The sequence below is a fragment of the Sminthopsis crassicaudata genome, chromosome 5, assembly GCF_048593235.1.
Source record: "Sminthopsis crassicaudata isolate SCR6 chromosome 5, ASM4859323v1, whole genome shotgun sequence".
In the NCBI taxonomy this organism is placed as follows: Eukaryota; Metazoa; Chordata; class Mammalia; order Dasyuromorphia; family Dasyuridae; genus Sminthopsis; species Sminthopsis crassicaudata.
In genome coordinates this window covers 112826423-112851124 of record NC_133621.1, presented here as the reverse complement: position 1 = coordinate 112851124, position 24702 = coordinate 112826423, and the positions used below count along the sequence as shown (strand labels likewise).

The following is a 24702-nucleotide window of genomic DNA, read 5'->3' as shown; positions in this document are numbered from 1 at the left end:
ACATTTTTTGAGTTGGAAAGTTCAAATATTCTTCTATATTCTACCCTTACTTTTTCCTCATTCTTCTTCCTTTTCTTAGTTTTTATTGAGTAAGGTTACCTATGTCACCTAGGTTAGAAGTTCAGGAGTCTATTCATAGAGCTAGTCCCATTTAAATTTGACATAGGAGTGCTTCATTTTTTATCTTTTTGTCCTTCTTCCTGACCATTGGTCCAAGTTCCTATATATTATAACCACCTACTTACCCAGTCTGTTTGCCCCAATTGCTCCTGTGGACCACCATGATCTCTTCCAACCTCCTCCCTGGGACTATCAGTGCTTGCTTCTTGGAACTTTTCTCTTCCATTTGAACTAACTGCTTCTAATCTCTGTGTGCTAGAAAATTAGACAACTCCTAACCCAAATTTCTTAATAGATTCTAAAACAAGGATTCTTAATCTAGAGTCCGCAGACATTCAAAGGGTCTGTGGATAGATTTCAGAGATTCTCTGAACTAGATCATAATTTTAAAAATATTTTAACAGCTGTGTTCAATGGAATCAATTTCCTTTATAATCATACATATTTTATTACATGATTTTTTTCTTTCTTTTTTTGCAAGGCAATTGGGTCACACATCTAGTAAGTATGAAGTATCTGAGTCTAGATTTGAATTCAGATCTGCCTGGGCCCATGTTCTATCCACAGTGCCACCTAGTTGTCCCTATTACAGGATTTTTTTTTTTTTTTTTTTTTTTTTTTTTTTTGCTGGTGCAATTGGGGTCAAGCCCAGGGTCACACAGCTAGCAAGTGTTAAGTGTCTGAAATTAGATTTGAGCTCAGGTCCTTGACTTCAGGGCTGGTCCTCTTATCTACCGAGTCACCTAGCTTCCCACATGATTTAAAAAACAACATTATTCTGATAAAGGGTCCAAACTCTTTAGGAGATTGCCAAAGAAATCCATGGCACAAAAGCCTAGAGTGAGGGGGATGCAAAGCCTCTATATTTGGGTCTCGAATGAGCTTTACTGAAATGAGTTTGAGTAGCTCAGCAAACTCGTTTGCTTCCTTAATAATTCTTAACTGTGTTTTAGATACATAAAACTGCTATAAGAGTGACCTCAGGAAAGGGAGGCGTCCTTGAACAATGTTGATCATCAGTCTAACACAACACAATGCTGTTATAGCCATCCAGAAATGCAGGAGACACAATCCCCCAGCAAGTTTATAAGGGAAACATAATCCATTTAGTACTAGTGGTGGAAAACCTTATTCAGCTGCTGTGTGGCCACAGGCAAGGCATTTCAACACTCTGAACCTCCGTTTCCTTATCTGTAAAATGGGAATAGTAAGACCTATATCACTTACCTCCCAGACACAGATGAGGCAATCATGTAAAATGCTTGTGTAAAGATGGAAGTGAATTAAAACATTTATTTTGCCTTATGTCATACTCAAGTAGGAAATAGGTGCTCTTTGACAGCTTATGTCAAGAAGGAACTATGTGTCTGCAAAAATGCTCAATGTTTTTGCTGATACCTCATGTGGAAATGGAAAAATGAGGAATAAGAGCAATAGAAATAAGTGATATTTTCAAAGTACTCTTAAAAATAATACTTTATTACAGGATGTCCCAAAAATCTTAAAGCACTTTTAAGCTTATTAAAACTTTTCAACTTAATAAGGCTTAAATTGCACCAAGACTCTGGGGACACCCTGTTTATTAGCTCCTTCGATCTTATTATTGGTATGACTACAGAGATCATTTAACTTCTCTAGCTTCTGTTCCATTGTAAAGTGGGTCCATGCCTGTGATAATCCTGTGACAGGGGGTACAATATTTGTTGTTCTCCCCATTGTACTGACGGCCATACTGAGGCTTAGAGAAGTTAATTGCTTTGATTGGTTTTTAATGATCACATTAAATCTTCCCCCTTATTTCACATTGCTTAGATGCAGTCTTAGATGCATCATCCTTGAGGCCTCTCTAGAGAGGAGTGAGCAGAAGTAGGTCCTGTCCCCTAGTGTCCCATGAGGACAGAAGCAGGCTGGTCCAGTGGAAAGAGTGCTGGGGTTGAAGTTAGAAGTTCTGGGTTCAAATTCTGACCCATTTCTTTTTTTCTTAGTGGCCATATCCAAATCCCTTCATCTCTCTGACTTACAATTTTTATTTGTGAAATGGAAGCAGATAGAGGGGAATTGGGTTAGATCTCGCCAGAAGTTCTTTCCAGTTCTAAATCTACATCTCTTTGACCTGCTAGTGACAGGCAGCAAATAAGTACCCAAAAAACAGAGAGAGGGAGGGATTAAAACCTATTACTTTTTTAGTCTCTGAGCTCGAGTTCTCTTGAAATGATAAAATGTTATCGTTAAGTGTTAGCGTTAGCTCAAGGGCCCTCAGGGATCATTTGGTCCAAAGATTCTTCGCCTACTTTGTGTCATGGGCCTTCCTGTGGTCTGGGGAGTCCTATGGACCTCTTCTCAGAAAAATGCTTTAAGTGAATGAAATAAAACAAGTAGAAGTACAAAAGAGACCAGTGAAATACACAATGGAACAGGATATGATTCTATATATGACACAATAAGATGTGATATAGAATCCAACATAACAATCTAACAAAATATAACATAAAATAACATAATGTATAATATAACATAGTATATAATATGATATAATAAATATAATATAATATACTATGTGATATAACCATAACATATGAAATAATATAACTTGATATGATATGATATAATATAATGTGATATATAATATACAATGTAATATGTATAACATGACATGATAATATAGTGTAATATAATATAACATGATATGATATAATGTAATATCATATCACATACATAATGGGGCAGCTAGGTGGTACAGTGGATAGAGCACAGGGTATGGAGTCTTCCTGACTCCTCTTCCTGAGTTCAAATATGGCCTTAGACACTTGGTTGTGTGGCCCTGTTACTTACCCTGTTTGCCTTAATTCCCTCATCTGTAAAATGAACTGGAGAAGGAAATAGCAAACCCTCTAAAGTCTTTGCCAAGTAAACCCTTTGTGGGTTCATGAACAGTTGGACATGACTGAAAAATGGCTGAATAATAACTGAAACACACATAATATGTTTCATTATTTTTGTTGTATGAATACATTAGAATTAGATGTAATGTACAACTGCATTATAGCTAAATACAGTCATTGAAATATTTCAATAAAATAGGTTCATAACCCCCAAGTTAAGAGCTCCTGAGCTAGACTAGCCCTTTTATTTTTCATATGAGGAAATTGGGCCCCCCAAAAGTAAAGTGATCTGGTCACAGGGTCACACAGCTGGTTATTTTTCTCTTTAACACTGCAATAGGAGACAGACTGTTTTCAGTACAGTCATGATGATTTTCAAACACAGTGTAAGGTCCCTTAGTAAGTGCAGGCAGCAGACAGGAAGGGCTTCTGACCCACTGTGTGTTTTGATCTTGAATGAGACCTGTACCTATCAATGACTTTTTTTTTAAATTACAGACTTTATCAGTGGCAGCAGCATGGACTGGGCTTATAAAAATGGAATTAAATATGCATTCACCTTTGAGATGCGAGACACCGGCAAATATGGCTTCCTTCTGCCAGCTGAGCAGATCCTGCCCACTGCCCAGGAGACCTGGCTGGCCCTAGAAGTGATCATGGAGCACGTTAAGGACCACCTCCACTTGAACACCACCTCTGATGCTGAAGGACAGAAGGACACTCTGAGGAAACTGCTGCTTGTGCTCCTGGTCTCGTTGTCTGTCACCCATTCAGCCATGAGTTCTATCAGATGATGGCATCAAGGCATAATATTATTATGTTCCATATTGTGACATGACCCCTGGTTATCCCAATACTTTAGGGTGAATGCTTCACATGGCTCCCTCCCAAATGAACACCTGACACGGATATTTTATATTCAGTCTTGTTTTGGAGCCTTTTTATGTTTTCTGCCTCTACCTCTTTATGGCACATTTTCTAAAGTTGCCCCTGGGGTTTGTTGTTTTGCTCGGGGGGTGATTTCCTGTGTGGAATTTCTCTCTCCTGATGCAGAAATAGAGAATACAGCTTCTAGATATCTGAATTATTTCTGATTACCTCATCCTTCTACTTTGCCTCATTGTATCCTCACAGCATCCTTGCCTTCACAGTGTTTTGATTCTGCTCTCAGTCATTTGGCCATCTCTGAGTAGCCACCCTCTTTCATCTTTCCTTCTATCTGGGTATACTGTTCTATGTTCCCTCCTCCTAAATTCTCCCTCTTTCTTGCTTTTTCTCCTCCCCCTTTCTTACTCTTTCCCTCCTTTCACTCTCTCTTTCTCCTCTCCTCTCTCCTCCTTTCCTTTCTCTTCTCCTTTCTTTTTCTCTACTTTCATCTTTCTTCACCTTTTTTGTTTTCTTCCTTTGCTCTTTTTCTCTCTGTCTTTCTCTGTTTCCTTCACTCTCTTTTCCTTGCTTTCCATCTTCTATGCCGTGTTCTATGGCCAAGTCCTAACCAAATTCCAGGATTCACAAAATCCTGGACAGCCTGCTTGCATTTCTCCCCAGCACAGGCTGCTCACCACCTGTTCTCCCTCTGCCCCTTCTGACACCAATGCTGAGGTCTCACCTTGCTTGGTTTATGATGTATAAAAATCATCCATGGACTTTACTCAATAAATATTCATGATTGAGACTCCCCTTGCTTCTCTGTTACTTTCATAAATTGAGATCATGGCCATTTGCCAGGGGAAAAGAGATACACCATGAGGTTGGGAGCCTGTCTTTGACTGGCAGATTGAATCCTGGGGAACCTGGCATCCTAAAAGGGTTAGCTGTAAGAAATATTGGGTTGGGAATCATGGTAGAGTTGGGTCTCATCATCACTTCAAAGCAAATCACAGAGTTTTTGGACCTAGTTCAGCAGGTTTCTCCTTCGTTCCCAACTGAAGGAATTTTAGATTTGTCACAGTGGAAAATTGTGGGAGAGCAATTAACAGAACACTACCAAAAGGTAGGGCTGGATAAGTTTCCTATTCACTGTTTTTAGCTGTATAATATTTTAGCATTGTGCATGGCTGATTTTACTTGTTTCTGAGAAGTTAAGAACCTCTCTGCTGAAACTCAGACACATCCTGATAAAGTATGTCCTTTAAGTGGAGACAGTTATAATTAAAGAAAAGCCTCCAGACCCTGCTCAGAGAGAACAGTCTTTCCCTTCTGTCTCAGGGCAAGAGCAGCAGCTGCAGTCAAAATAGCAGCCTATCACTCCTTTGTATAAACTTTTACAGTCCCACACAGGGGAAGATTCTCTTCCAGCAGATTCTCTTTTTGAGAATTTTCCTGTCATTGAAACTCAAGATCCTAACAATCCAGGATAGCCTGGGCAGGATTTTGTTCCTTTGCCCATGGATATTTTTAAAGAGTTAAAGGCCACTTCTAAAGATTATGGACCTACATCTGCTTATGTAAGGAGTCTTTTAGAGCAAGTTCAGTATTCTGTCTTGCCTCCACATGATTGGTGAACTGTGGTTCAAATCTTCCTGGACCCAGGGGACTTTCTAGCTTGATTCACAGTGTTTGGTGAGCAATGTAGACTTCAGGCAGTAAATAATCAAACCAACAACATTAATATCACCTAGGAACAGTAAGTAGGGACAGGTCTATATGGTCAGTTAGGAAGACAATTGCTATAACATGCTAGCATATCAACAAAGTGCTATTTGTGCTTTAAAAACTTTGCAAAAAAAATTCCACCCGCAAAAGAGAGAAATGTCTCTTTTACACAGATAAAACAAGGACCTACAGAGACTTTCAGTGATTTTCTTGCTAGACTCATAACAGCAGTGCATAGAACAATTGGAGAAGGACAATCAGCTGATATTATCATTAAACAATTGGCTACAGAGAACTACAACAAGGACTGCAAAAAAGCCCTGGGGGGGGGGTGTCATCAGACATTTCTTTTGAGGAGATGCTTGTCAGTAGGAACATAGAATGTCGACTTATTGACAGAAGCCACGGCAGCTATTCTCAGAATGGTTGATACTGCCTTGGTGGGAAACGGTGCTGCTACAGCACCTTGTGTTAGTACTCAACCTTTAACTTGGGCATATAATGGACATCAAGGAAAAATCAAATCTTATATTATTGACCATCTGCCAGTAAATTTATGGGACACAGATTTACTCAGTCAATTAGAGATTCACCTCACCACAAGGTTGTTTCCTAGGGGCCATAGCACAATCTGCTCCTGTCCCAGGAAACAGAAAATGGAATGATGGAAATGATGGAAAACATCATCCAGTATAGCAGTGGCCCCACGTTAAAGAGAGATTTCAGGCTTTGAGAGACATAGTACAAATTCAATTACAACAAGGACATATTGAGATCTCTAACAGTCCTTGGAACTCTCCAGTATTTGTGATCAAAAAGAAATCAGGAAAGTGGAAAATGTTAACAGATCTTAGGAAAATTAATGATCAAATGGAGACAATGGATTCTTTACAGCCCAGACTCCCATCTCAAGATATGATTCCTTCACACTGGCCGGTATGGGTCATAAATAGTCAGGATTGTTTTCACTCTATACCTGTTTATGTCAAGCACAGAGTAAAATATGCTTTTTCTGTTCCCACTCCTAATCTTTCAGCTCCTTATGAAAGGTATCAATGGACAATTTTGCCACAGGGCATGAAAAATAGTTCTATACTATGTCAAATGTATGTTGCAGAAGTTATTAAACCTTTTAGGACAAAATATCCAGGTTCTATAATAATCCATTATATGAATGATATTCTTGGAGCTGCTCCAACGTCCTCAACTGCTGAGGACATGCTACAACACACAAATGGAGCCTTAGAAGCATTATATTATTGCTCCTGACAAAATACAGAAAACTACTACTGTTCACTATTTAGATTTCAAGGTGTCCCTGGAATTCATTTTACCTCAGAAGGTACAAATAAGAACAGACCAATTGATTATTCTTAATGACTATCAAAAGCTCTTGGGGGATATCCAGTGGTTACACCTGAGATTGCCATTAACTAATGCTCAATTAAAGCCTTTATATGATTTGTTCCCAGGGGTGGGGTGGAGTTGGGGGAACCAGCTTTACATTCTTTCTGTTTTCTCACTCCAGCAGCTAAAGCTGCTTTGGATCAGGTTGTAAATGCTCTTCACTCAGTGTCTCATCATTATGATCCAGCCCTTCCGGTTACTTTGTCTGTTCTTCCCACTTCTATCCCACTGCATTACTCTACCAAAGTGATTCTGTTTTAGAATGGTTTTTTCCCCTCCATTTCAACCTAACAAAGTAATATTGACTTATGCTTCTTCAGCAGGACATCTCTTACAGATAGCAATTAAGAGAGTTATTTCATGTTTTGTTCACTTCCAGATGCTATTGTGACAATGTATACTAACAACCATTTAGAGACTCTCCTTTCACAGGACCCTAAATGGCAAGTGCTTCTTGCCTATGCTATTCCATTTGTGCCATTATCTCACTCTGAAATTCCAATTATATCCACTATTTCTTGGATTGCCTTGGATTGCTCCTAGAATAACAAATCTTTCTCCCTTGTCACAGGCTATTCACACACTTACGAACGCCACAAAGAACTATAAAGCTTCCTTATTTCTCTGATTTATCTCAATCTTTTCTGCTTAACACTTTTATTTCTACACAATATCTCTGACGGTTTGTATGCTGTAAATGCTGTTAGGCAATTAGAGACAACTATCCTCCATAGATATTCCAATGATGTATTTCAATTGTTTTCAGACCTTCAAGCCTTAATTACACTCCCAGACTTCACCTTTCTATATCATTCATATTCCCTCTCACACAAATCTACCCGGCCCAATGGCTGAATCAAATGCTATTGCAGACTCTCTTCTCCTAGGTACTCTCCAAGAAACTCAGCTTGCACTTGCACATTTATCTCTCTCAGCAAAATTGCTTTGCTGCCTGTTTCATATTAAGAAAGAGCAAGCTAGACAGATAGTGAAAAGCTGTCCTGCTTGTCTGCTGTTTTCTCCACTCATTCTCCCTCCCTCTTAACCCTCGTGGTTGTTTCCCTAATGATCTCTGGCAAACTGATGTTACTCCTGTTTTAATATTTGGTCACCTTCATTATGTCCATGTTTCCATAGATATGTATTTGTTATTTGCATATGCTTCAGCTCATTCCTCAGAGAACATGTCAGCTGTACAAAATAATTTTCTCTTCGCATTTCAACCTTAGGCTTTCCAGCTTATCTTAAAACAGACAATGGCTCTGCATATGCTGTTTCTGCTTTTTTTTTTTTTTTAATTTAAATTTTTAAATATTTCTTTTTTTAAATTTATTTATAAATTTTTTGACACTATATATGCATGAGTAATTTTTTAATAATATTATCCCTTGTATTCATTTTTCCAAATTCTCCCCTCCCTCCCTTTACTCCCTCCCCCCGATGACAGGCAATCCCATACATTTTACATGTGTTACAGTATAACCTAGATACAATATATGTGTGTAAATCCAATTTTCTTGTTGCACATTAAGTATTAGATTACCAAGGTATAAGTAACCTGGGTAGATAGACAGTAGTGCTAACAATTTACATTCACTTCCCAGTGTTCCTTCTCTGGGTGTAGCTGTTTCTGTCCATCATTGATCAACTGGAAGTGAGTTGGATCTTCTTTATGTTGAAGATTTCCACTTCCATCAGAATACATCTTCATACAGTATTGTTGTTGAAGTGTATAGTGATCTTCTGGTTCTGTTCATTTCACTCAGCATCAGTTGATGTAAGTCTCTCCAAGCCTCTCTGTAGTCCTCCTGCTGGTCATTTCTTACAGAGCAACAATATTCCATAACCTTCATATACCATAGTTTACCCAACCATTCTCCAATTGATGGACATCCATTCATCTTCCAGTTTCTAGCCAATATGAAAAGGGCTGCTACAAACATTTTGGCACATACAGGTCCCTTTCCCCTCTTTAGTATTTCTTTGGGATATAAGCCCAATGCTGCTTCTGCTTTTTGAGCATTTTGTGCTTCCTTTCTTATTCATCACCTCACATATTCATAACTCCCAGCGTCAAGCTATTGTTGAATGCGGCCACCAAGACATCAAAACCTATCTCCTTAAACAGAATGGGGGAGTCAATGACCACGTGCAATTACTTTCTCCAGCATCAAGATTAGCACAGGTGTTATTCACTTTAAACTTTTAAACTCTTGACTCAAACAACATTTCTCCTGCAGAGACATTTTTTTTCTCCCCCACTGCAGCAGGCACCCCAGCGTTCTACTGGTTGTCATGACTAGCTCCCACTGTTAGCTTCACAGTCATGTGGAAAGAGCTGACCACAGGGCTGTGGCATGGTGCAACTACAGTGGAAAGATGGGAGAAGGGTTCTGTTCTTCTCATTACAGATTCTGGAGACAAGATAACTGCACCCTGGCGAGCAGTACGGCCTGTGGAAAGTAAAGCAGTGCCTGCTGTGCCCCCTCGTTCTTCTGTCATCAGAGCATGGATCCATGGGATTCCGTTGGGCATTGTGGGATGCACCCCCATGGTTTTTGTTGGTGACCTGGCAAGATCCACTTGTTCCCTTATGATGGATGACAGTTCCGGAAGCCACTGAAGCTGTGGACATATTAATACCTCCCACTGTAAAACAGTTGCTTTGTGAGAATGTTATATTACATTTTAATTATACTGGTGTGACAGTCCACCTTTCCTATTTGTTTCCACAGGGGGGCTGGTCCCGGAATCCAGATAGAAAAGGTATTATTGTTATCATCTGGAAATGTACATGTAAACAACAGATTCTTTTCTCTAGATGTTTTTCTTCCTGCAGCTCAAAATGTTAATCAACCCAACACAACTGCTCTTGGTCCTTCACAATTTCACTATTATCCCAATGTTAATGGACAAGGATTATGGAATGTAACTTGTATGGATTGTATGCTTTTGCAATATTTATCTTATGGAATGGATACTAAAGCTCTAACTTTGTGGCCTGAAAAGCAAATTCATACCTATATAGTAACATATGCTCCCTTCGCTATATTGCCTGTAGTTGCTCCTTAATGGTATTATTCTCCTGCCCAAAAAACATTGTATTATCTCCAGCACAATATAAAAAAACAGTGTATTTAATGTATTGTTTTGGCATCTCTTATGGCCTCAAACTCCATTGCTCTTTCTGTACAAGCTGTTCAGTGAAAATGGACAGCTCAATTTGTAACCTCTTTGCAACACAATATTACTTTTGTTTTTCAAAAACAAGAAGCCATTCACCAGAACTTATTACAACAAATTACTGAAATGAGAGATACTTTGTTAGTTTTAGGAGATCACATAGATTAGTTAGAACAGCTTACATTGAGATGTGATTATAGATTTCATCCTTTATGTGTTACTGCTATAAAAGTTAATGTATCTAACTGTTCTTGGAATCATTAAGAACTTATTTCTTTGGTGTGTTCCAGACTTCTAAAATAGGTGTTAATATGGCAACCTTTGAAAAAATCATTCAGGATATGAATAGGGTTTCTTTAGATCAATCTGACCCTAAGAACATTGCTGATAAAATTCGTAAATTATTCCAGCTAGCACTGTCATCTTGGTAGTCTGTTTTCTCACCACTTAGCCCTGTCTTTGCCATCCTATTGTACATATTTACATTCTGCTGCCTGATGCCCTGGATCTGTCAAGTAATAGTGAGCTTGCAGAAGCAAACAGCAGTTATTAATCACTGGATATGTTTGCAACAACAACAACAAATTAAAAGGGGGAATTTGTGACCTCCTAGGTAATCACACCTATTTTGGTGATTTAATACACCTGCCTAGTCTGTGCATAGCTTGTTATTTCCAAGCTGTACCTTCCCAGGCATTCTGACCTGCCCAATCTGCACTCAGTTTGTAGTAATTCATGTCATTCTGACCTGGTACAACCTCCCATTCCAGTCTGCTCATTGGCCGGCAGAGGCCAGGAAACTTTGAGAGTACCAAGATGTCATGAGAACAGAATTTGTGGGAATGATAAACCACCTGCCCAGAAATGAGAGAGAGTTTGTCAGAGAATGCGAAAGTTTCTCCTTGAACACAATTTTCTCATAGTCCCTTTATATATTGATGGATTTATCTACTTTTTGTTTTCATTTGTGTTTCCTTAGCAGCATTGTGGTTAGAAAGCATTTAAGGATATAATAGTGATAATAAAGAACTCAGTTCTGCTTCTATTCTCTTCTTGAGATAACTTCATTTTAGAGAAAAACACCGTGTTTCTTTTCTCTTACTTTTCGTGGTCTCTGTGAGAGCCAGAACAGCTGGTCTGATTTTGGGCATTTTCATGGGTTGTGCATTCTACACCTACTACCTAAAACTTGCTACTGTACATCAGGAAGGGAACACATTTGAGGTCCAGGGTAAACATCTTGCTGATGTAGAGAAGAGGAAAGCTGGGAATGAAGGAGATCTTACTGAAGTAATGATGGTATTAATTCCTGTTCTGCCATCCAATCCACCTTCCCCATCTTTACCAGAGAGGAAAAATTAAGGGCCCGTGATTTGGGCGCCCAAGAAGATGACATGGGATGATGGTTTCTTCCAGATGGCAGAGAAGTACAGATCAAAGCAGATTCTATGTTATCTACACCAAGGTAGCCATATATTGCATGGGATGTCCATGATCAGTGTGGTGCTATGCTTACTACGTTTGTGACTCCTGGATTACACACATTTGCCCTGCAATTGGTGGAGGGATGCCTGATCTGTCAAAGGACAGATTAAGGCTGCCTCGAACTATGTGCAGGCTGGAGGGAGACCTCCAGGATTGAGACCATTCCAGACTGTACAGGTGGACTTTACCGAGCTGCCCACAGTGAGCCACCTCAAATATCTCTTGGTTGTAATGGACCACCTGACCTCTTGGATTGAGGCTATTCCCTTGTCCTGGGCAACTGCCTCTGTAATAAGCAAAATTTTATTGGAAAATATAATGCCCAGGTATTGGATGCTGGAATGCATTGATTGAGACCAGGGCACCCATTACACAGCAAGAGTTCTTTAGGGTCTAATGCAGGCCCTGGAAATCCTTTGGGAATTTTATATCCCTTGGCATCCTCCCTCTTCAGGCAAGGTAGAAAGAATGAATTAGGAAAAAAAGAGGCAATTGGCTAAATTGGGCCTAGAAATTGGGTTACCTTGTACCAGATGTCTTCCCCTTGCCTTGCTTAGAATTAGGACTAAATCTAGGAGGGATATTGGATTGTCACCTTATGAACAGTTTATAAGGACATCCATATTCCAGAGGAAGAGGACTAAAAGGTGTAGACCCTATATGGGACATCAAAGATTTGTTTATTAGAAAATATGTTACACAACTTGTCAAGCATTTACATGAACTACAATTAAAAGGACTTATTGCTCATACCCTGCCTCTAGGATTTGCCATGCATAAATACCAGCCCAGAGATTGGGTACTGATGCAAAGCTGGAGGGAGGACAAGTTGATCCCAACCTGGGAAGGACATTTTCAAGGTCTTTTTACCTCAGATACCCCATAGGACCCAGGGACATGGTTGGAATCATCACACACTGTGCATGCTACAAAATAATGATTGTAGAGCCTGACCCTACAGATTATTTGAAATTATATTTGAAAACAAGGACTCACTAAATTTGGAGGGAATTGATGGATTGTGTGTATGCAGATTTCTGTCAGATTTCTTGATTTGAGTGATTGTTTTGGAAACTAGTACCTGCCAACACAAGAGAAGAACCAGAGAGAATCGCTGACTTAGAGAGAGGTTGTAAAAGTATGCTCTGATTATTTGAGGATAAGGAATGTGAAAGGATATTGGAAGATTTTAATGAAAAACCACAGTGAGGTATGGAAGAGGAGGGATTGTGTGGGGCAAACAATGTGGTTTCTAAAAAACTGCTAAGGCCTTAGGCCTCAGTTTTGATTTCCTAGAAATGTGACCTTGAAGAAAGGAAACTTTTTATGTAATTACCTCATCTCTAATCAGCCTATTCTCAACCCATCTGCCATATAAGGGAAAAGTAACCCCAAGAGCCAATCTAGACTAAAAGCTTTGCATAAGGGATGTGGGGAGGGGTTGGACAGTACTCTCTTATTGAACTGAACTCTCCTTCTGTGAAATCAGCCTCCTCCTTCTGGACTTCCCAGAGGTAAGGACAGCCTGCTTCTCCCCAGAATCTAATAAAACCTTTCTACCTTCACTTGGAAAGGTCTCCGAGTAGTCAATTTGGGTTAGGTTCTCTGTAATCCACACACATCCCATCTATTTCCAATAACCAAATCACTCCACTTCCTATATTTATTTAAATGGAGATAAAACACTTGTGACTGCCTTATGGTATTATTAACAGGAAAAGTGCTTTATGATAATTAAATCAGCATACAAATCAAAGTTATCATTTCAATGTTCTCCACAGAGATGTTACACGTAATGGGACCTCATTAATCACATTTTGATTTGATTCATAACAGGACAGGAAGTTAAGAACCACATAAATAACCCTGCACAACAAGTTAGAACAACAAAAGAAAGAAAAAAAAATTGATTTCCAACAGAAACTTTGGGTGGATTTCTGTGAGACATGTGCATGTTGGAACACACCAGAATTGGTGTCAGGAAGACAGAACAGAGAATTTATTGTCCCAATTAGAGACAGGAAAAAGCTGTTTTTAATTAAATGTTTAGCCATCTTCTCCACTAACAATCTTTTTGGATGCCTTATAATAGTGGGGGGTGGTAATCCTGCATCCTTTTAGGCTGGGCCAGTAGTTTCAACCCTGGCACATCCACCTGAGGTAGTCAGCTTTAAGACAGGTCAAGCAATAACTAAGTCTCTGTCATCCAAGGACCAGCTGAACTAAATTTATATGGGAGATGGTTGGTTCTGTGAGTAAGAGTCCTGGCCTTTGAGTTGGGAAAACTTATGCTCACCAACTACCTCAGTCCTTATTAGCCCTGTGACTCTGGGCAAGGATGATGACTTCCTAGTCCTAGGTGACCACCCAATGTTCCAGGTCCTAATGGAAATGCTACTTACTCACTAAATCATTTGTTAATGTCACCTCAGCCTCAGTTTCAAAACTGGTAAAATGGGCATAGTAAAAGCATTCATCTCACAGTGTTGTGAGAAAAAAATAAAATTATGTAAAGGACTTTGCTATTGTTACTTATCATCATCATCCTCATCACAATGAGTTATTAGGTGTTTTATTTTGTTCACAGAAACTCATGAGGAGCATCCATTAAAGAAATAGGGTGTACTACACTAGAAAGAATATTGGATTTGAAGTCTTGAGAGGATGGTGTTCAAATTCCACCTGACACTTTTTTTTAATGTAATATTATCTATTTTTATTGTATTTGGATAAATATTTCCCAATTATGGGGCTAGGTGATTTCCCCAAGATTACACAGCTAGTAAGTGTCTGAAGCTGAATTTGAACCCAGATCCTCCTGACTCCAGAACTGGTGCTCTATCTTCTGCAGCACTTAGCTGCCCACTCTGATATTTTTCTATCTGTGTGATTGTAGGCAAATTGCTTAACTATTCTGAGACCTGGTGTTCTTACCTGAATAATGGAGCCCCATTCTACCGATCCAGTATTATCTCATGTTATCCCCCTTTTATACCTTCAAAAGTAATACCTGTCTCACATAATTATCAAGAAGATCTATTAATAAGAATTAGCATTTAAATAGTCCTTTAGGGTATCTAGATGGCACAGTGGATAATGTGCCCAATTGAAATCAGAAAGACTCATCCATCTTTCTGAGATTAAATCTGGCCTCAGGGGAAAAAAAAAAAAAAGTTGGAACAGAAGTTTTTGCAAGGGTCAATGTTGAAAAATTACCCATGCATATGTTTTGTCAATAAAAAGCTATAATAAAAATGCCAGATATTATTATTACTACCAAGACATGAAGGCCTTGTGATTTGCCTAAATAAGAGACGTAACCATCTTGGTTAAATCCTGGACCCTAGAAATTGAAGTTAAATTCTCTGAGAGGTAGGAAGAGCCCAAGGTTGCATTATCCGCCATTTTGGACAACCAACTGAAACTGATTCCTTCTCTGCCATATTCTCTGTAGCTGGATAAATAGTACTCCACCTAGGAGCTGGAGAGTTAAGTGGTCACCAAAATACTCTCTGCTCAGAAGCTCCCATCACCAGGTGAACCATACCGATATATCTATTAATTCTTTAGACTATTATATTCCATGTTTCACTCACACAAATACTCTGTTGAAGATTGGTATATTTTTAAAAATGGACTTTGGCTTTCATAGGGACTTGGGATTTTTCTTGTGAAGAACTTTGAAGGCTAATTGAGTTGAAAGTTTAGATTTGATGGGATAGCAGATAGCTTTGAGCATTGAACGCCATTCTTGGTTTAAGTGACCCATTGTTTCTAACAGTAGACATAGTCTAACTGTAGACTGTTCCAGCACGAATGTAAACAATTTTGAGGAACTAAGAGCAGTGTAATCCCTTTGATGTTTCTTTCATTTTCAAGTTCTTTGGGAAGTATCCTGTTCCTGGCTTCTCAGTAACCTGTAAATTGTTGAGTTGTTAATGCGTTCTCTGCTTCTGTGAATATATACAAGATGTGAGTGAAACTTGCCAGATGGGAAGAAAATTTCAGGTCTCACTCTTTCTTTTTTTGCAATTGCTATTAAGACTTGTATAATTATGATTTCTTTATTCAAGGCATGTTGTTCAGTTGTTTCAATCATGAAAGTTTATGACTGAAGTTTTTTTGGTCAAAATACTAGCAGGGTTTTCTATTTCTTTCACCAGATCATTTTACAGATAAAGAAACTGAGGCAAACAGGGTCACACAATTAGTGTCTGAAGATGGATTTGTACTCAGGATTCTTAATTCCAGGCTTTACTTGCTATCCCCTGTGCCATCTCACTGCCTGTTTGGAGGTATAGTCCTGTATTATTTTCTTGACAAAGTAAATGAGTTGTAATTTCACAAAGGTAATCCAGCTTTTTCTCGTCTTCTTATTTAAGGCTGGCCCTACTTATTGCCCATTTGTATTGTCTGATTGGCCCTAGTAGTCCTTCCAATGAGGGAAATGAACTTTCCTGTGTGTATGGTCAAACCAAACTCTTGAATGACTTCAAAACTCTTCAAAACTCTGCAATTAGTGTGATGTTACTTATAAACATTAACATCTGGAGGACCTTACTATTGACAAAGAATCCCTACTTAATTTGGACTTTATCCCCTCCATCCCAGTGGGGAACACTCATATTTTTAAATTATTTTTATTTTTTGCTGAGGCAATTGGGGTTAAGTGACTTGCCCAGGGTCACACAGCCAGGAAGTGTTAAGTATCTGGGGCCAGGATCTCCTGATTGCAGGGCTCCAACCAGCTGCCTTGGAATATTTTTAATGGGCATAGATTTCCCCGTTTTAGGCATCTCCTGATATTTAGGCCACCAAATGGGATCATTCCCGTCATTATTGTATCTCTAAAGAAATTTTTTGAAGCACAAAACCTTTCAAAAGTGAATGTTGAAAACTCTTTATGTGTATTTATATACTATTGAGGAAAAGAATAAAGAGAAAACTACACATCAAAACCCCAACATTTTCTTTATCATTCTAATCCCTAGCCCAGATAACCTCTTAGCAGTTAACATTAATGTTAATAATAGCTGCTGAAGGAAGAAATTTTTGAGGTAGTTTTTAAAGAAAGAATCATAAGATCAGTGATTATCATGGATGATATAAAATTCTTATCTAAGCATTTGTTGTATAGATCTTACAAATGTTATCATATATATTTATTTATAAGGAAAATGAATGTATTTGAATGGTTACTTAAAAAAAAGATTTTAATGTATGGATGAAACCTTTCTCAATGCCACCATCTGCTTATATCTTTCCTTAAACTTCTGTGTTAATTTTGTTTTTATTCTATACACATGGAATGTTTTCTTCATATTGTAATGTGAGGACACAGACAGTTGTATTTTTGCTTTTTTTTTTTTTTTGTTCTCAGAACTTTACACAATTTCTGATACACTGTATGTAATTACTGAATGTTTGTGGATTGATGACTGATTGTTTAATGGGAAAGAAATATATCTTGTAGCAAAAAGCTTATAAGATGGCATTTTGCTCTACTTTTTAAAAAAAATTTAAACATAATAAACTAAACAACAAGCACAGTATTTTGTTTCTTTTATTTAATAAACTAAACAATAAGCACAATATCTTGTCTCTTTTAGTCTTTTAACTGTGGGATCCACAGTAAAACGTCAGCATTTATTAAGCATGTATGTGCCAGGCACTGTACTAGGTGCTGGGAATACTGTGAAAGGCAAAAGCCAGTTCTTCTCTTCAAGGAACCCACAATTTAATGCTTCCTTGTTCCCTCATAGTATTCTCATTAAGGATGCCCTTGATTTGTGCAGAGATGATTATCATAAAGATTGCACATAAACTGGAGAGAAGACATGTAGGTTGTTGGTCACTGATATTTCCTTGGGTGTCTTTTTGGAATCACTAAGTCTGTCTGAGATTTTTTTTCATGCCTTCATTAGTGATCTTTAACTCCCTCACATGTGTGCTGCAGCCATTGTGGATCTTCTTTATATAGATTTAATTCTCTTTGGTTGCCTTCTGCATCTTTGTACTTTTTAATGGGGAGCCACCTCCAGTCATCCTGACTTTTTCTTGCTATGGCACCCTGATGACCCTGGAAGAGAAAATAAGAACAATGACTTTGTACAGCGCTCCTTCACTTAACTCCAGCCCACACCACTCTCATCAAGAACAAAGAGCTAATGACAACAAAATTTTAGTGACTCATAATTTCCTTAGAAGCACATTTGGGTCTGTGATGTTAAGGTCTAAGTGTGATGTTCCTATGACATTTATAGAGAAGTCAACTTGTCATAATTTTTAGAAATCTTTTCTATTTAGAAATAAATAGATGATTTAAATAAATAGATAATATGCCAAATTGATAAGAGGAATGATACTAACAATTATAATAATTTTATTAAAAATTTAATCACTATAAATTAATTAACACAATAAGAAGTCTAAAGGAATTTTGAAAAGCTCTAAGTCAGCAAATATCTGAATTTATGTGCCAAATAGAGAGAGAATGACTTTGGATTAAACTATAAACTGGCTTGTAAAAGCTTATTGATGCAGTTTGAGGTTAATACAGAAAGAATTGTAAGATTTTCTCTTAGCCCTCAGGAGTTTTATGCACATAAAAGCATACAGACTTGTCATGAGAGAATAATAGGGTTGGAGAATCTAGCAAATGGGAGAGTTTGTGGGGATCAAAGAAGTAGCTATTATAGTTATAATTTTGGCACTTTCCCAAGGCTTCCAACTTAGCATAGCCTACACATAGGAACAGGTGGATAGATGGTACAGGGATCAGGGAAAAGATATGGGTCTCTGAGACCTCCTCCATGACCTCCATGAAGAGGAGGAGGAAGGAGATAATGTCTGCCATCCAGGAGGCAGATTCAAGCAACCCTTGGCATGTAATTCCACTTTACAGAATTTTTTAGCGTATATGCCACGGGAAGTATTAGCCAGAGCACCAACATCTCCAGAGGATGCTAAGAGATAATCAAGAGCTACATGGTTATTAAAGACAACATTGGTCAGAGGATTAAGAGACTTTGCAGTTTGGTGAAGTGATGGGATATTTCATTGACAATGCAATTGACAGTTGCAGCAAGATCAGAAAATATGGATTCATGGGTCCAATGCCCATACCATAGCATGAGATATTCAGCCCCCTTTGAAAAATGCCAAATAGCATTCCCCCAAAATCTGTGTTTACTATGGGAATAATGTTGAGGATGGATCCTATTATCACTACTATTGTAAATATAATTCTGGGTGTAATATGGCATGCATTGTACAAGAAGCTTATTTGGCGAAGGACAGTAAGTGGCTAGGACAACATTGAGGGGGTAAGTCTCATTGGGAAGAGGGGAGGACAGCCCCAAGAGGAAAATAATTCCCAGGGGGCACAAAGGGAACCCTGAGTTTGGTTCAGCCGGTGCCATAATACTGTGGGGAGGAGGTATTACAGAAACCAAGGAGATGCTATTGATGATATTGTAAGAACACAAGGTGGTATTGATCTATTGATCACTAGGTGATCCCTATTGGGAGACTGGAGGAAGAGGTTAGAAAAATACTGCACTGTACTCACTCTTGTGCCCTGAGTACATGTTTGTTGAGATACTGATGATGGTGGTCTCTGTAGTGTCCCCTGCCCAGAAACAAGGGTGCTGAGTTGTCAAGTTCAAAGAAAAAGAAAGCTACATGAAAATACAAAACAGCTACAACCACTCCATCATAAATTGGTCAGGAAGGTCCTCTGCTGCTTTTTTTTTTTTTTTTTTTTTTTTTTTTTTTTTGAGGCTGGAGTTAAGTGACTTGCCCAGGGTCACACAGCTAGGAAGTGTTAAGTGTCTGAGACCAGATTTGAACTCGGGTCCTCCTGAATTGAAGGCTGGTGCTCTATCCACTGCGCCATCTAGCTGCCCCCCTCTGCTGCTTCTAAGGGAAAATTCAAGTCCTCGAATGGTCACTGGGGCACCCAGTGAGAGTCTGCCTGAAACATGAGAACCAGGAACAAACTATCTGCATACATGTGTCCAGCTGAGGAGGCCTTCAAGTTTGACAGCCACAGGGTCATCAGAATGACCTTGTAACAGACCTGACCCAATCCTCCTTTATTAACCTCCCAGAGAAAATCTGGTTAAGGTGAGCTTTAAAGTGCGATTCACTATTTCAACTTTTCCAGATGATTGGGAGTTCCAGGAGATAGGAAGAGTCTTAGCTATGCCTTGAACCATTTGGGATGTAAACCCAAGCCCATTTTGCTTTGCAAGAATTGAGGAAGACCAAAATATGGAATAATTTTGTTAAGGAGAACCTTTGATCTCCGGGGATTTTTCCTTTTTTTTTTTTAGGATTAAAACTTTTAATTAATTAATTAATTAATTATTTTAAATTTTATTTAGAATTTTTTTCCACAGTATATATGCATGAGTAATTTTTAAAATAATATTATCCCTTGCATTCATTTTTCCAAATTATCCCTCCCCCTCCCTCCACACCCTTCCCCCCCCCCATGACAGGCAATCCCATACATTTTACATATGTTACAATATAACCCAGATACAATATATGTGTGTAAATACCATTTTCTTGTTGCACATTAAGTATTAGATTCCGAAGGTATAAGTAACCTGGGTAGATAGACAGTAGTGCTAACAATTTACATTCACTTCCCAGTGTTCCTTCTCTGGGTGTAGCTGTTTCTGTCCATCATTGATCAACTGGAAGTGAGTTGGATCTTTATGTTGAAGATTTCCACTTCCATCAGAATACCTCTTCATACAGCATTGAAGTGTACAGCGATCTTCTGGTTCTGTTCATTTCACTCAGCATCAGTTGGTTTAAGTCTCACCAAGCCTCTCTGTATTCCTCCTGCTAGTCATTTCTTACAGAGCAATAATATTCCATAACCTTCATATACCATAATTTAACAGGGGATTTTTCTGAGCAGCATGGAAAGGTTTTTACCCAATTTGCTGTATCTGTGGGAAGCAAAAGAATGGCAGATGAGTAAAGTACATGCTTTGTAGACCTGCTGAACTGTTTCTGAAAAACCACGGCCTGTACATACTGACCCTACTCCAATTATAGTAAAAGATTCGGAGGGCATTTAAGTACTTAATTCCAGAACACAGCATATCAAATAGGATGTTTATTTAAAAAAAAAATGTATGTACTGCAAAACATGTAGTACAAACAGAAATTACTTCTACAATTGTAATAAACTTGTACACACATGACTTTTCCATTGATGTAAACAAAATATTCCATAAGTTACATCTTTATCTGATTACACTAAAATTCTCTTCTCCAAAAAACACTAACGATGCTTCTGATTTAATTTCAATAAGCAATAAAATACCATCTGGGGTCACACAAATTGTGGTTAGTTAGTAGTTGATAATTAATTTTTATAACATTTAATAGTTAATTATTCTTACATAATTTTGAAATATTTAAAGATCTCTTTTCCTGCAGGCATATACAGCTTATAAGAGGCAGATGACTGAGTCAAATACTCATTTGCTTAATGAGTATATTTTCAGATTGAAAAGAGCAAGATCCTATATATTTGCATTGTGCTTCCATCTTCTACTGACTAATTATTCTGATTATAGAAATTTGGTGTGAGAAGGAAAAATAGGGATACGATTATACAGCATCAAACTGGTTCTGCAAGCTTAAACCTAAAGACACATATATGGCAGGATAATGCATCCTTAGTTCTGACAGGCTTCGAGTAAGACATGCAGAAACAATTCCACCTTATATTCAGACTCAGGAATTATCAGGTGGGAAACATTGTTGTTCAAAGGAACACAACCTGATGGGGAAACTGAGCCAGAAGGATGCTAATATAACTTTAAGTGAAAGATGGCTTTCCCAGCTTTTGTCCAGACACAGACCTCCACTAAAACTTTCAGGATGCATCCTCTGAGTAACCTGTAGCATTTCTCTGGAATGGTGGATTACTGACTTGATGATCCATCAGACTATCATATTTGATTCAAAAATCAAAAGGATATCAGTTACAATCTTGAGATTTTTTTCTCAAATAGCAAGTTTCACTAACCATAACATATAAAAGCAATAAAAAATTAATTATATATATATATATATATATAACCATATAATAGATTTCCCTTGTCACTTTCCCTTGTTTTTCTTCTCTTCTGAGTTTCAACTCATCCTGATGCAAAAACGAATCATTAGAAATCATTTCTATAGAAAAAACTTGTAGATTCTCGGTAAAATATTCCTTTTTGGGGGAACTATATACACAAACTATATAATAGCTCATAAGTTGATTTCAAAAAAATCTGGCAAGTTTACAAATTAAGGGGAGCCAATGGGGACTTTAGAGAAAGAACTGAGTCTGATGTTCCTGCCTATCCAACCTAACTACCCTTAGAACCTCTGTGCGCTGTGCTCTTTGAGATCTCTTCCCCCCCCCCCATTAACTTCTTAACCTTCAAGCAAAATTGAAATTATCAGTTACCTATCTTGCATTTTAAAAACATAAAACAGAGTTAGCAGGGCATATAAAATAACATAACTTGTTTTAAACAAATTTCTATCTTCTTTTAGTTGTTCAGTTCATACTCTTAAAATATTCATGTTACTGGATGACAAGCTAAATCTGGGTCCTCCAATCTCAAAAAGAACCCATTACATATTGATTAGCATTTATCACTCATTAGTGGACACATCTGGTAGGATTTTCTTTTCCCAAGCTATTGAAGCTCTGGGAGTTCTCAGAAGAACTTAATACTTCCCCTCCTATTCCCTTATAGACTTTCCCTTTGGGCGGAAACAAGGCATTTCTTAAAACTCAGAATATCATCTATCACAAAAATGGATAAAAGTCTCATATAATTTATAGTCAAGTTTCCAATTGTAACACACGCACGCACACACACACACACACACACACACACACACTACTTTAAAGAGTTATTTTTAAATTGACCAAAACTTAAGTTCAGTTTGCAAGATTCCCTAAATTCTAACTAGATATTCCAATCAATCCTTATTACTCTTTGGTTGTTTCCTAATTCACACAAACCTTTTCTCTTTTTGTGTTCTAGGAAAGGGTTAAGTGCCAGTTTTATTTCACAGTACAGGCCTTGAGGAGAGTGGGTGACCTGAAGGCATTGGCAGCAGCGACTGTGGTGGTGGCCTCCCCCTCAGATCCTCTTGCTGTCTTCTCTCACAGGTGAATGTCCACAGGATGGAGAGCGAGGGGAGCAGCAGGAGCAGGGGCTCAGCCCGGCTCCTGCAGCAGATCCTGAACTTGGAACTGGTGCTGTGGGTGGGCAACGACACACTCTGCCCCAACTCCACCTCCCTCTGCTCCTGTCCAGAAATGTGCTATGGCGTGTTCCCATGGGCATCGGTATCTTCTGGCACATCCCTACTGGATTATTGGCACTATCACCCTCAGGCATGACAAATATGGTGCAACCATTGCTGGAGTTTACTGAGCTGCAGGCAAAGAAATGATCCCATTCAAAGCCCTCACCCTAGATGTTGGTCAGACATTTTTATGTAATGATGGTTTCCTTTTTATATATTTTAGCAACACTATAGCACCTTCTTACAGACTATGATAGTACAGACCATGAAGAGAGGATTTCTGTTGTAATACATGGGAGCCACCTGGCAGTGGCTGCTGGAGATCCAACCCAGAATGGATCTCCTCTTGTGAGAGGATGATTCAAGGAGACTAAGAGGCAGTTGCTGTTCTCTGACCTCTCTGACTGAGAGGCCCTTGCATTGTCTGACCTCTCTCCTCTTCCCTCTACCTCCAATTTATCTCAATCGCAGTCCACAACACCTGTTTTAGCAAAGGCTGCCCTGCAACTCCTTCAGATGCTATGATCCACAGCTGTGGAGGCATTCAGAGAATTGACCTGTCCCTTAACAGATTTCAGAATATTTATTAAGAGCTTTGCTAAAAGTGCTAATTTATTTATTTATTTATTTTAAATTCATTTTTCCAAATTATCCCCTCCCTTCCTCCACTCCCTCCCCCCGATGGCAGGTAATCCCATACATTTTACATGTGTTACAATATAACCTAGATACAATATATGTGTGTAAATACCATTTTCTTGTTGCACATTAATTATTAGCTTCCGAAGGTATAAGTAACCTGGGTAGATAGACAGTAGTGCTAACAATTTACATTCGCTTCCCTGTGTTCCTTCTCTGGGTATAGTTATTTCTGTCCATCATTGATCAACTGGAAGTGAGTTGGATCTTCTTTATGTTGAAGATTTCCACTTCCATCAGAATACATCCTCATACAGTATTGTTGTTGAAGTGTATAGTGATCTTCTGGTTCTGCTCATTTCACTCAAGTGCTAATTTATTTAAAGTTTTTCAGCTAGAAACAGCTTGAAATAGAGTTTGTGAAGACCTACTGTCTTGGTCCCTTCTTAAGTTTGAAGACAGCTTCAGATCTTTTTGATGACATCCAGATTTCTTATTTTTTAAAAAGCATAGGGTTCATCAACTTTTCTCTTTGAGGAAATGTCAAGCATTTGAGCTCTTTTGCCTGCCTGCACAGTGGTACATTTGGATAAGTTTTTGTGCCAGGATTCTGTGGGAGCTATGACAGTTGAGTGTTTTAGATCTACACAAAAATTGCAGAGCAATTTGTCTGAGGGGAGTTAGGTTTTATTGAAGTTAGCTTTTGCAACTTTTATTTTGTTACATTTTTGTGACAATTATGTGCCAAGTAGGTTTTTGCTTAAAGATTATAGCTGAGAATAAATGTGGTGAAACATTATAGCAGAGAAATTGGAATAAAATGTAACAATGGGGATAGCATTGCTTCTCCTTGTTTAAAGGAAAAAAAGTAACAACTACTGGATGATGACAATAAGTGAATTAAATATTCTTACCTCTGACTTTAACACTTTGTAAAGAGCTAATGAGAACTCCTAAGTTTTTTTTTTATGTGAAAATGAAGTTTTGTATTCTCAAAATATATTTGCTAGTTGCTATTTTTTTCTGAATACCTGTCAATTGTATCTTCCTT

At 38.3% G+C, this 24702-nt stretch overlaps 1 protein-coding gene and 1 pseudogene across 7 annotated transcripts in view; both read left to right on the top strand.

The window, feature by feature from the left end:
* LOC141543077 (carboxypeptidase A4-like) overlaps window positions 1-4677 on the top strand; it is a 30752-nt gene extending 26075 nt beyond the window's left edge. For all 7 annotated transcript variants that reach the window (XM_074267915.1, XM_074267916.1, XM_074267918.1 and 4 more), the window contains one exon: window positions 3501-4677. In XM_074267915.1, coding sequence (XP_074124016.1) covers window positions 3501-3796 — 296 coding nt within the window. In that variant the 3' untranslated portion in view covers window positions 3797-4677. The remainder of the gene's footprint in view (window positions 1-3500) is intronic.
* An 18210-nt stretch (window positions 4678-22887) lies between these two features.
* LOC141542516 (transmembrane protein 170A pseudogene) lies at window positions 22888-23246 on the top strand (annotated as a pseudogene).
* The last annotated feature ends 1456 nt before the right edge of the window (window positions 23247-24702 follow it).